Raw genomic sequence first — 11,169 nt, 5'->3', positions numbered from 1 at the left:
AACTCTCGACCTCAGGTGATTGCCCGCCTTGGCCTCCCAAAGCGCTGGGATTACAGGCATGAGCCACTGCGTCCAGCCAATAGTCTTTTTTTTAATTAAAAATTTTTAAAAAAGAAAATAAATAAGTAAATAGTGTCCTATCATATATTAAAGAGGCGTCAATATTGTTCGTAGAATTAATTAGCAGATATGAAAAAGTTCTTAAATGTTACAATTTTAAAAATATTGTGCACCCATAAAATACAGCTGTTTACACTCCTTAAAAAAAGAACCTGGTATACGGGCCGGGCGCAGTGGCTCACGCCTGTAATCCCACCACTTTGGGAGGCCGAGGCGGGCGGATCATGAGGTCAGGAAATCGAGACCATCCTGGCTAACACGGCGAAACACTGTCTCTACTAAAAATACAAAAAATTAGCTGGGTGTGGTGGCAGACGCCTCTGGTCCTAGCTACGTGGGAGGCTGAGGCAGGAGAATCGCTTCAACCCAGGAGGCAGAGGTTGCAGTGAGCCGAGATCCTGCCATTGCACTCCAGCCTGGGCGACAGAGCAAGACTCCATCTCAAAAAAACAAACAAACAAAAAACCCCTGATATACAAGGAGATAGCCCTTGATCCAAAACCAAGAGAAAAGACAGACAATAGAAAGAAAGAAAAAAAAAACAACAAAAAGCACCAGTGAGGTGGTGGGAGAGGTACTGGCAGGAGCAGCGCTGCCGCTGGGGTCTGGGGCTGACCCGTCTGACTTCCCGTCCGTGCCAAGCCCACTCGAGCCGCAGCCATGTCTGGGGACGAGACGATTTTTGATCCTACTATGAGCAAAAAGAAAAAGAAGATCAAGAAGCCTTTTATGTTAGATGAGGAAGGGGATACCCAAACAGAGATAACCCAGCCTTCAGAAACAAAAGAAGTGGAGCCAGAGCCAACTGAGGACAAAGATTTGGAAGCTGATGAAGAGGACACTAGGAAAAAAGATGCTTCTGGTGATCTAGATGACTTGAACTTCTTTAATCAAAAGAAAAAGAAAAAAAAAACTAAAAAGATATTTGATATTGATGAAGCTGAAGAAGGTGTAAAGGATCTTAAGATTGAAAGTGATGTTCAAGAACCAACTGAACCAGAGAATGACCTTGACATTATGCTTGGCAAGAAAAAGAAGAAAAAGAAGGTCAAGTTCCCAGATGAGGATGAAATACTAGAGAAAGATGAAGTTCTAGAAGAGGAAGACAGCAAAAAAGATGATGGTATCTCATTCAGTAATCAGACAGGCCCTGCTTGGGCAGGCTCAGAAAGAGACTACACATACGAGGAGCTACTGAATCGAGTGTTCAACATCATGAGGGAAAAGAATCCAGATATGGTTGCTGGGGAGATAAGGAAATTTGTCATGAAAACTCCACAGGTCGTCCGAGTAGGAACCAAGAAAACTTCTTTTGTCAATTTTACACATATCTGTAAACTATTACATCGTCAGCCCAAACATCTCCATGCATTTTTGTTGGCTGAATTGGGTACAAGTGGTTCTATAGATGGTAATAACCAACTTGTAATCAAAGGAAGATTCCAACAGAAACAGATAGAAAATGTCTTGAGAAGATATATCAAGGAATATGTCACTTGTCACACGTGCCGATTACTGGACACAATCCTGCAGAAGGACACGCAACTCTATTTCCTACAGTGCGAAAGTTGTCATTCTAGATGTTCTGTTGCCAGCATCAAAACCAGCTTCCAGGCTGTCATGGGCAAGTGAGCATACCTCCGTGCCAAAGCTAACTAATTTGCTAATCACTGATTTTGCAAAGCGTGTTGTGGAGATGTGGCTGGACAGATTTGCCATCAGAGTGGATATGCCGTTGTATTAAAAACAAGATAAAAAAGCTGCCAAGATTTTTGGCGAGTGGTTGATTGGTCTGAAGTCCTTACAAGACGCTGATGCTCAAGCTGTTGACATACTCACTGCCTACTTTAACACCTGTCAGAGAAACATGATATGAGGTAAGGAGGTGCTTTTTAAAAATTGTTCATAGACTTCTGTAAAATGCAAGATAAATTAAAGTTATTATAACAGTGAAAAAAAAAAAGCACCATACAGCTAATGGAGTTGCAAAACAAGATTTTGAGACAGGGTCTTGCTCTGTATTTAGGCTGGAGTGCAGTGGTGTGATTATATCTCACTGCAGCTTCAACTCTTGGGCTCAGGTGATCCTCCCACCTCAGCCTCCCAAGTAGCTAGGACTACAGGTGCATGCCACCATACTGGTGTAATTTTTTAATTTTTTGTAGAGACAGAGTCTCTCTATGTTGCCCAGGCTGGTCCTGAACTCCTGGCCTCAAGCAATCCTTCCACGTCGGCCTCCCAAAGTGCAGGTATTATAGGCCAGAGCCACCAGGCCCAGCCCAAACAAAATTTTTAAAAATTGAGTTTTCAAAAACTTTAAAGACAAGATGGAGTACTTTGGCTGGAAACTATAAAAAGTAATCGGATGGAAATTCTAGAATTGAAAAATGCAAAAAATTATAAACGAGATGGATTTACTTACTGGCTAGTCAGTTAAAAAGAGAAAAAGACTGGGTGATAGTTGTAAGAAAATAGTTACAGTTGACCCTTGAAAAACATGGGCTTGAACCATGTGGATCCACTTATACATAGATTTTCTTCCACCTCTGCTGCTCCTGAGACAGCAAGACCAACCCTTCCTCCTCCTCCTCCCCCTCCTCTTCTTCTTCCTCCTTTTTCTCCTCCTCAGCATGAAGACCATAAAGACAAATACCTTTATGATGATCCACTTCCACTTAATAGTAGATATATTTTCCTTATGACTTTTTAAATAACATTTTATTCCCTGTAGCTTACTTATTGTAAGAATACAGTATATAATACATATACAAAATATGTGTTAATGGACATATTCAAGTAAGGCTTCCAGTCAACAGTAAGCTATTCATAGCTGAGTTCTGGGGGAGTCAAAACTTATACACGGCTGGGCACAGTAGCTCACACCTGTAATCCCAGCTACTCGGGAGGCTGAGGCAGGAGAATCGCTTGAACCCTGAACCCAGGAGGCGGAGGTTGCAGTGAGCCAAGATCATCCCACTGCGCTCCAGTCTGGCAACAGAGCAAGACTCCATCTTAAAAAAAAAAAAAAAGTTATACACAAATTTTCGACTGCATGGGGTGGGACAGCACCCCTAACCCCTGCATTATTTAAGGGTCATCTGTTACTAAGGCATGGGTAGGCAAAAGGATGAGAAACATAAAGCGGTTATGGTAAAGAAGTCTAACATACATGTAACTGGCATCTCAGAAAAAAAGAATGGGGCTGAAGCTCTATGTATTAGCTCATGCTGCCATAAAATACCATAGAATGGGTGGCTTTTTTTTTTTTTTTTTTTTTTTTAGATGGAGTTTTGCTCAGTGTGGAGCAGAGTGGCGCAACCTCAGCTCACTGCAACCTCCGCCTCCCGGGTTCAAGCCATTCTCATGCCTCAGCCTCCCAAGTAGCTGAGACTACAGGTGCGTGCTATCATGCCTGGCTAATTTTTGTATTTTTAGTAGAGACGTAGTTTCACCATGTTAGCCAGACTGGTCTCGAACTCCTGACCTCAGGTGATCCTTCTGGCTTGGCCTCCCAAAGTTCTGGGATTACAGGTGTGAGCCACCACGCCCAGCCAGAATGGGTGGCTTGAACAGAAATGTTTTCAAATTGTGGAGGCTGGAAGTCTGGGATCAGGGTGCCAGCACAGTTGGGTTCTGGTGAGAGCTCACTTCCTGGCTTGCAGATGGTGCTTTTTCACTGTGTTCTTACATGGCAGAGTAGGATGCGGAGTAAAGGGCACTCTCTGGTATTTCTTTACAAGGACACATTCTGTAGTATCAGAACCCCACCCTCAAGACCTCATTAAACCTTAATTCACTCCTTATAGGCCCTATTTCCAAATACATTCACATTGAGAGTTAGGGCTTCAATATGTGGATTGGGGGGTGGGGAGACACAATTAGGTCTTATAGCACTGTATAAACCCTAAGCAGGATACATACAAAGTCACACTGAGGTATATCAGAGCAAAACTGCTAAAAACCAAAGATAAAGAAATATCTTAAAACTAACCAAAGAGCAGAGGCAGGTAGATTGCTTTGAGCCAAGGAGTTCAAGACCAGCCTGGGCAACATGGCAAAACCCTGTCTCTACTAAAAATACAAAAACTAACTGGGCATGGTGGTGCGTGCCTGTATTCTTAGCTACTCAGGAGGCTGAGGTGGGAGGATGGCTTGAGCCCGGGAGATGGAAGTTGGAGTGAGCTGAAATCGTGCCATTGCATTCCAGCCTGAGTGACAGAGCCAGACCCTGTCTCAAAGAAGAAAAAAAAAGTAACCAAGGATAAAAAGATTATTTTCATAGGAACAATAATTAAACTGACTATGATTTTGCAACAGAAAAAATTGAAGCAGACAATGGCATGATGCCTTCAAATTACTGAATGAGGTGAGGTCAGTAGGAATGGTGGAGTAAGGGCCTCTAAAAACCTCTTCCTACATAAAAGCAATGAGAATATTGAGATAACTTGTAAAATAAAAATTTTCAGAATTCTGAAATTAACCAAAGCTTTGCAACAACCCAAGGAACTTTTTTTTTTAAAGGCTGTATCTCAGTAAGAATGGTGAGCTTTGTGGTGTTTTAACTTGCCTTATCCTCAACGCTCTCCTCAACTCCTCATTAGTCTTCAAAACCAACAGTTCTGCAATCATAGTGAAGACCAGTAGCCTAGCAGCCACTTGCTAGGACAGAATGGGTTTGGAGATCCCCAAAATAGCATTATTTGAGAACTGTCCTTATTTGGCCTGTCTGACAATTCCCTGGAAACCCTCATTCACAAGACTTGGCTTAGCCAGCCACGGTGGCTCAGGCCTATAATCCCATTACTTTGGGAGGCTGAGGTGGAAGGATTGTGTGAGGCTAGGTGTTCAAGACCAGCCTGGGCAACAGAGTGAGACACTGCCCCTACAACAAATAAAGAAAAAATTAGGTGTGGTGGCACACACCTGTAGTCTCAGCGACTCGGGAGGCTGAAGCAGGAGAATTGCTTGAGCCCAGGAGTTCGAGGCTTCAGTGAGCTATGGTCATACCACTGCACTCCAACCTGGGTGATAGAGCAAGACCCTGTCTCTAAAGAAAAAAAGAAACAAATGTTTGCCTTTATTTGACCCAACTCAGACCATGCTCGGTGAGAATAGCCTTTCACCTGGGACATTTGTTGAAAATAATCAGTAGCATGGCTAACATGCAGCTAACTAAGGTAGTGGTAACAGTTGGGGCAAATAAGCTGCCCCCCAGCCAAAAAAAAAAACCATCGAAAGAAGAGCTGGGGAATGAGGTGGCCATAGGAGGCTTTCAAGACTGCTGACATGACTGGGTGCAGTGGCGCACAACTGTAATCCCAGCACTTTGGGAGGCTGAGACAGGCAGATCACCTGAGGTCAGGAGTTCGAGACCAGCCTGGCCAACATGGTGAAACCCTGTCTCCACTAAAAATACAAAAATTAGGGGCTGGGTGCAGTGGCTCATGCCTGTAATCCAACACTTTGGGAGGCAAGGGCAGGCGGATCACCTGAGGTTGGGAGTTCGAGACCAGCCTGACCAACATGGTGAAACCCTATCTCTACTAAAAATACAAAATTAGCCAGGCATGGTGGCAGGCGCCTGTAATGCCAGCTACTCGGGAGGCTGAGGCAGGAGAATTGCTTGAACCCAGGAGGTGGAGGTTGCAGTGAGCTGAGATTGCGCCATTGCACTCCAGACAGGGCAACAAAAACTAAGCTCCATCTCAAAAAAAAAAAACAAACAAAACTGCTGACATATTTCATGGGACTCTAGAAGGCCACGCACATACATGGGCGTATGTGCATGCTCAAATCTGTCCACATGCCCAGGAAAGACCTAAGAAGGTCCTAAGTTCTAACACAACATCTGGCTGAGCTTGAGGCACTGCAAAAAAATGACGAAAGCTAAGTCAGCATTTTTAAATGCCTGCCTGAGTGTGAAGGGTGCCCCAACACAAACATACACAGAGCCTCTTAGAAATGGCTGGGAGGGTAAATAGATTCAGTCATTTAAGTAACTATCTAATCACTAGCTGACCACTAAGCTAAGTGAGCAGAGAATTCAGTGACAAAGAAGACATACTTCATAGATTCATTTGGAAAAGCCACTAAAAAAAAACCCAACATCAACAACAACAACAAAAAAACATCAATAAGTCCTTAGAAGGGGAAATAGTTTGATTTCCAGAGTAGTCACATTGTATTATTAGAAATGTCCGTTTTTGGCCCAGCATGGTAGTTCATGCCTGTAATCCCAGCACTTTGAGAGGCCGAGGCAGGCGGGTCATTTGAGGTCAAGAGGTTAGGACCAGCCTGGCCAACATGCTGAAACCTCGTCTCTACTAAAAATACAAAAATTAGCCAGGCTTTGGTGGCACATGCCTTTAGTCTCAGCTACTCGGGAAACTGAGGCATGAGAACTGCTTAAGTCCGGGAGGCAGAGGTTGCAATGAGCTGAGATAGCAACAGTGCACTCCAGCCTAGGCAACAGTGAGACTCTGTCTCAAAAAATAACAACAACAAAAAAGAAATGTCAGCTTTCTGTATAAAATTATGAGACAAGCAAAGAAATAAAGTATTGTTCTTACACAGGAAAATAGCAATCTATAGAAACTATCCTTGAGGATATTTTAAATGTGTTCAAAGCATTAAAGGAAATCATGTTTTTAAAAATGTTAAAAAGTGCAATAACTGAAATTAAAAATTCACTAGAGGGACTCACAAGCAAATGTGATTAAGCAAAAACCAAGACTCAGCAAAAGTCTTTTTGGATCCATTGGATCTCTAGGAAACACCAGAATTATCAGTGAAGAATATATTAAATGGCTCAAGGCCTACTGTCAGGCATATTTCTATGAATTAACAGTAAAACTCCTAGACCTGGTTCCTGTTTCTGCAATGAGATGTTCCTTTAGAGTCAACGATAACTCACAAACAAAACCTACAATTCATGCAGGAGACATCTTGAAGTTCTTAAAAAAGTCAGCTGAAGAAAAATTGAAGAAAAGTCTATTGTGATTGTCTAGTCTGAGGAACAGAAAGGAAGAAGGATAAATAAAAATGAATAGAACATCAGAGATCTGCGGGACATTATCAAGTATACCAACATACACATAATGAGAGTTCTAGTAGAAGAGAATAGAAACGGACAGAAATAATATTTGAAGAAACAATTTGCTGAAAAACATTTTTTGCTGAAAAATAAAATAAATTTGCTGAAAAACATTTATCTCCATATCCAAGAAGCTCAATGAACTCCAACTAGGACAAACTTAAAAAGATCCACACCTATACACATCATCATAATCCAACTGTCAAAATCCAAAGAAAAGAGTCTTGAAGAAAGAGAAATGCAATTAATCATTTAGAAGAGCTCCTTCACATGATTAACAGCTGACTTCTTATCAGTAACCATGGAGGCCAGAAAGCCATAGGATGACATTCAAAGTGCTGAAAAAAAGACTGTCAACCAAGAATTTTATATCCAACAAAACCAGCCTTCAAAGATGAAGCAAAATGTAAGTCATTCCCAGATAAACAAAACTGAGACAATTTGTCATTAGCAAACCTGTCACGCAAGAAATACTAAAGGGAGTCCATCAAGTTGAAATGAAAGAACACTAGACAGTAATTTGAGACCACATGAAGAAATAAAGAGCACTGGTAAAGGTAACTAAATAGATAAATATAAAAGACCATATGAATATATTTTTGCTTATAATTCTTTTTATCTTTTAAATGATTTTTAAAGACTACTGCATAAAGTTATAATTATAAACCTGTGCTGATGGGCACACAATGTATGAAGATGTAATTATGACAACATTGCCAAGAAGGGGAAAGGGAACAGAGCTACATAGGAGCTAGATTTTGTATACTATTGATATTAAGTTGGTAGTAACCTAAACTAGATTGTTAAATTAAGTTGTTAATTGTAATCTCCAAAACAACAAGGGAAATGACTCAAAATTATACATAGTAAAAAAAAAAAAAGAAATGACAAAGGAATTAAAATGGTATATTAGAAAATATCTATTTAATACAAAAGAGGACAATAATGGAAAATAGAAAGGAAAAATGACATAAGACATACAGAGAACATAGCAAAATGGCAGACATAATTCCTTCCTTAATAGTAATGACATGAAATTGATTAAACACCCCAGTCAAAAGTAAGAGAATGGCAGAATGGATTTAAAAAATGATTCAACTATATGTTGTCTTACAAGTGACACACTAGATTCAAAGACATGAATATGTTGAAAGTAAAAGGTTGGCGGCCAGGCGCGGTGGCTCACACCTGTAATCCCAGCACTTTGAGAGGCCAAGGCAGGCGGATCATGAGGTCAGGAGTTCGAGACCAGCTTGGCCAACATAGTGAACCCCGTCTCTACTAAAAATACAAAAATTAGCTGGGTGTGGTGGCATGAGCCTGTAGTCCCAGCTACTCAGGTGGCTGAGGCAGGAGAATTGCTTGAACCCGGGAGGCGGAGGTTGCAGTGAGCCGAGACCATGCCATTGCCCCCCGGCCTGGGTGACAAGTGAGACTCCATCTCAAAAAAAAAAAAAAAAAGATGGCAAAAGCTATTCCATGCATACAGTAACTCAGAGAGACCTGCAGTGGCTATTCTAATATCCCACAAAATAGACTTTAAGGCAAAAATTGTTACCAGTTATAAAAAGGGATATATTTTAATGATAAAAGTATCAATTTATTAGCAAGGCATAACTATAAACATATGTAATTAACAACAGAACCCCAAAATACATGAAACAAAAAATAACAGAATGGAAGAGAGAAACAGACAATTAAAAAATAACAGTTGGAGACTTAAATATGCCACTTTTACTAATAAAACAAATAGGCGGACGATTGAGAGGGCAATAAAAGACTTGAACAATACTATAATCCAATTAGACCTAATAGATTTTTATAGAACATTCTACCAAACAACAGTATAAGATACATTTTTCTCAAGTGGGGATGGAACATTTCCAGGATAGACCATATGTTAGGCCATAAAACAAATCTCAATACATTTAAATTGATTGCAGTAATACAAAGTATTTTTCTCCAACTATAACGCAACAAAATTAGAAATAAACAACAGAAGGACATTTGAGAAGTTCACAAATATGAGGAAATTAGACAACACACTCCTAAATAACCCGTTGGTAAAACAAAAAGTCACAAGGGATATTATAAAATACTATGAGAGGAATGAAACAAATATACAACATACCAAAATTTATGGGATGTAACTAAAGCAGTGCTTAGGAAGAAATTTACAGTTGTACATACCTACATGTATTATATAATTATACCTACATACATATATGTATGTATGTATGCATATATGTATCAAGTGATCCTCCTGCCTTAGCCTCAGCTGGGACTACAGGTGTGTGTCACCATACTCAGCTAATTTTTTTTTTTTGGAAATGGGATCTCACTCCATCACTCAGGCCAGAATGCGGTGGCACAATCTTGGCTCACTGCCACCTCTGCCTCCTGGGCTCAAGCAATCCTCCCACCTCAGCCTCCCCAAGAAGCTAGGAATAGAGACATGCTCCACCACACCCAGCTAATTTTTTCTATTTTTGGTAGAGATGGGGGTCCCACCAGGTTGCCTAGGCTGGTCTCGAATTCCCAAGCTCAACTGATCTGCCTGCCTTTGACTCCCAAAGTGTTGGATGGAAGGCGTGAGCCACTGCACCCAGCCAAATTTTTAATTTTTTTTGTTTTGTAGAGATGGGGTCTTGCTGTGTTGCTCAGGCTGCTCTCACATTCCTGACAAGTGATCCTCCTGCCTCAGCCTCCAGAGTAGCTAAGATTATAGGCACAAGCCACCGTTTACAATTTTCTAGTTTTACATGTGACTTCCTCTTTGATCAGTGGGTTTAGAAGTGTGTTGTTTATTGTTTCTCGGCCTTTTGGCTAAGATCAAGTGTAGAAGTGTGTTGTTTAATTTCCAAATATTTGGACATATTTGGGGAATTAAACTTGACTTAAAATTGAGTTAAACTTGAAGTCAATAATACATAGTTGGAAAATCCCCAACTATGTATTATTAACTTCAAGTTGTATGACTTGTATTGACTTCAAGTTGTATGACTTGTATTGACTTCAAGTTGTGTGTATTGACTTCATACTTGTATGATTTCAATTCTTTAAAACTTGTGGAGATGTTTTTTAATGAACCAGAATATAGTTCATATTGTTTGAATGTTTCAAGCACTTCACAAATAATATATTCCCCTATTGTTGGGTGTATTGTTCTATAAATATTCATTAGGTCAAGGTGGTTGACAGAGTTGTCAGGTCTTCAATATCTTTATTGATTTTCTCTCTAGTTCTGTTACTTAAAATGCTCAAGTCTCTAGCTATAACTGTGGATTTGTTTATTTCTCCTTTCAGTCCTGTCAGTTTCTAGCACCTCTGTTGTTAGGTACATACATATGTAGAATTGTTATACCTCTTTGTGAATTAACATCTTTATCATTATGTAATGTTCCTTTTTATCCTTGATGACATTCCATATTCTAAAGTCAACTTTGGTAGTAATATAGACACTCCAGCTTTCTTTTGATGAGGGTTTGTATATCTTTTCCCATCCTTTTCTTGTTAATCTGTATATATCTTTTCTATTTGAAATGGGCTTCTTGTAGATAGATTATAATTACTTTTTATCCAATCTGATGATCTATCTTTTAATTAGTTTATTTAAACTGCTTACATTTAATGTGGTTATTGGGCTTAAATATATCCATTTGCTACTTCTTTTCTGTTTGTTTTCTTTGTTCTTTGTCCCCTTTTCCTCATTTTCTGTAATTCTAAAATTAACTGAGTACTTTTATGAATCTGTTTTATATCCATTAAAAATTTTGCCTAGTTATTGCCCAAAGCCTTACAATATACATCATGAATTAATCATGGTCTGCTTTCAAAAATTATTATACTGATTCATATATAGTTTAAGAACCCTGGCTAGGCGCAGTGGCTCCTGCCTGTAATTCCAGCACTTTGGGAGGCCGAGGTGGGCGAATCATCTGAGGTCGGGAGTTCAA

General features: G+C 40.1%; 1 protein-coding gene and 1 pseudogene across 1 annotated transcript; both read left to right on the top strand.

Annotated features, from left to right (window-relative positions):
- Positions 1–677: 677 nt before the first annotated feature.
- LOC129006171 (eukaryotic translation initiation factor 2 subunit 2-like) lies at positions 678–1,752 on the top strand. The gene has a single exon (XM_054435575.2). The coding sequence runs from the start codon at positions 781–783 to the stop codon at positions 1,750–1,752; it is 972 nt and encodes a 323-aa protein (XP_054291550.1). The 5' UTR covers positions 678–780.
- An 8,267-nt stretch (positions 1,753–10,019) lies between these two features.
- LOC129007048 (U2 spliceosomal RNA) lies at positions 10,020–10,177 on the top strand (annotated as a pseudogene).
- Positions 10,178–11,169: the final 992 nt, after the last annotated feature.

This window comes from Pongo pygmaeus, chromosome 8 (genome assembly GCF_028885625.2).
Source record: "Pongo pygmaeus isolate AG05252 chromosome 8, NHGRI_mPonPyg2-v2.0_pri, whole genome shotgun sequence".
NCBI classification, from domain to species: Eukaryota; Metazoa; Chordata; class Mammalia; order Primates; family Hominidae; genus Pongo; species Pongo pygmaeus.
Note: the sequence above shows the minus strand (reverse complement) of the source record. Positions and strands in the feature narration are given on the sequence as shown.

Bases quoted from the DNA above. Each gene is read 5' to 3' on its own strand.
- LOC129006171 (XM_054435575.2), top strand. From the start codon at position 781: ATGTCTGGGGACGAGACGATTTTTGATCCTACTATGAGCAAAAAGAAA.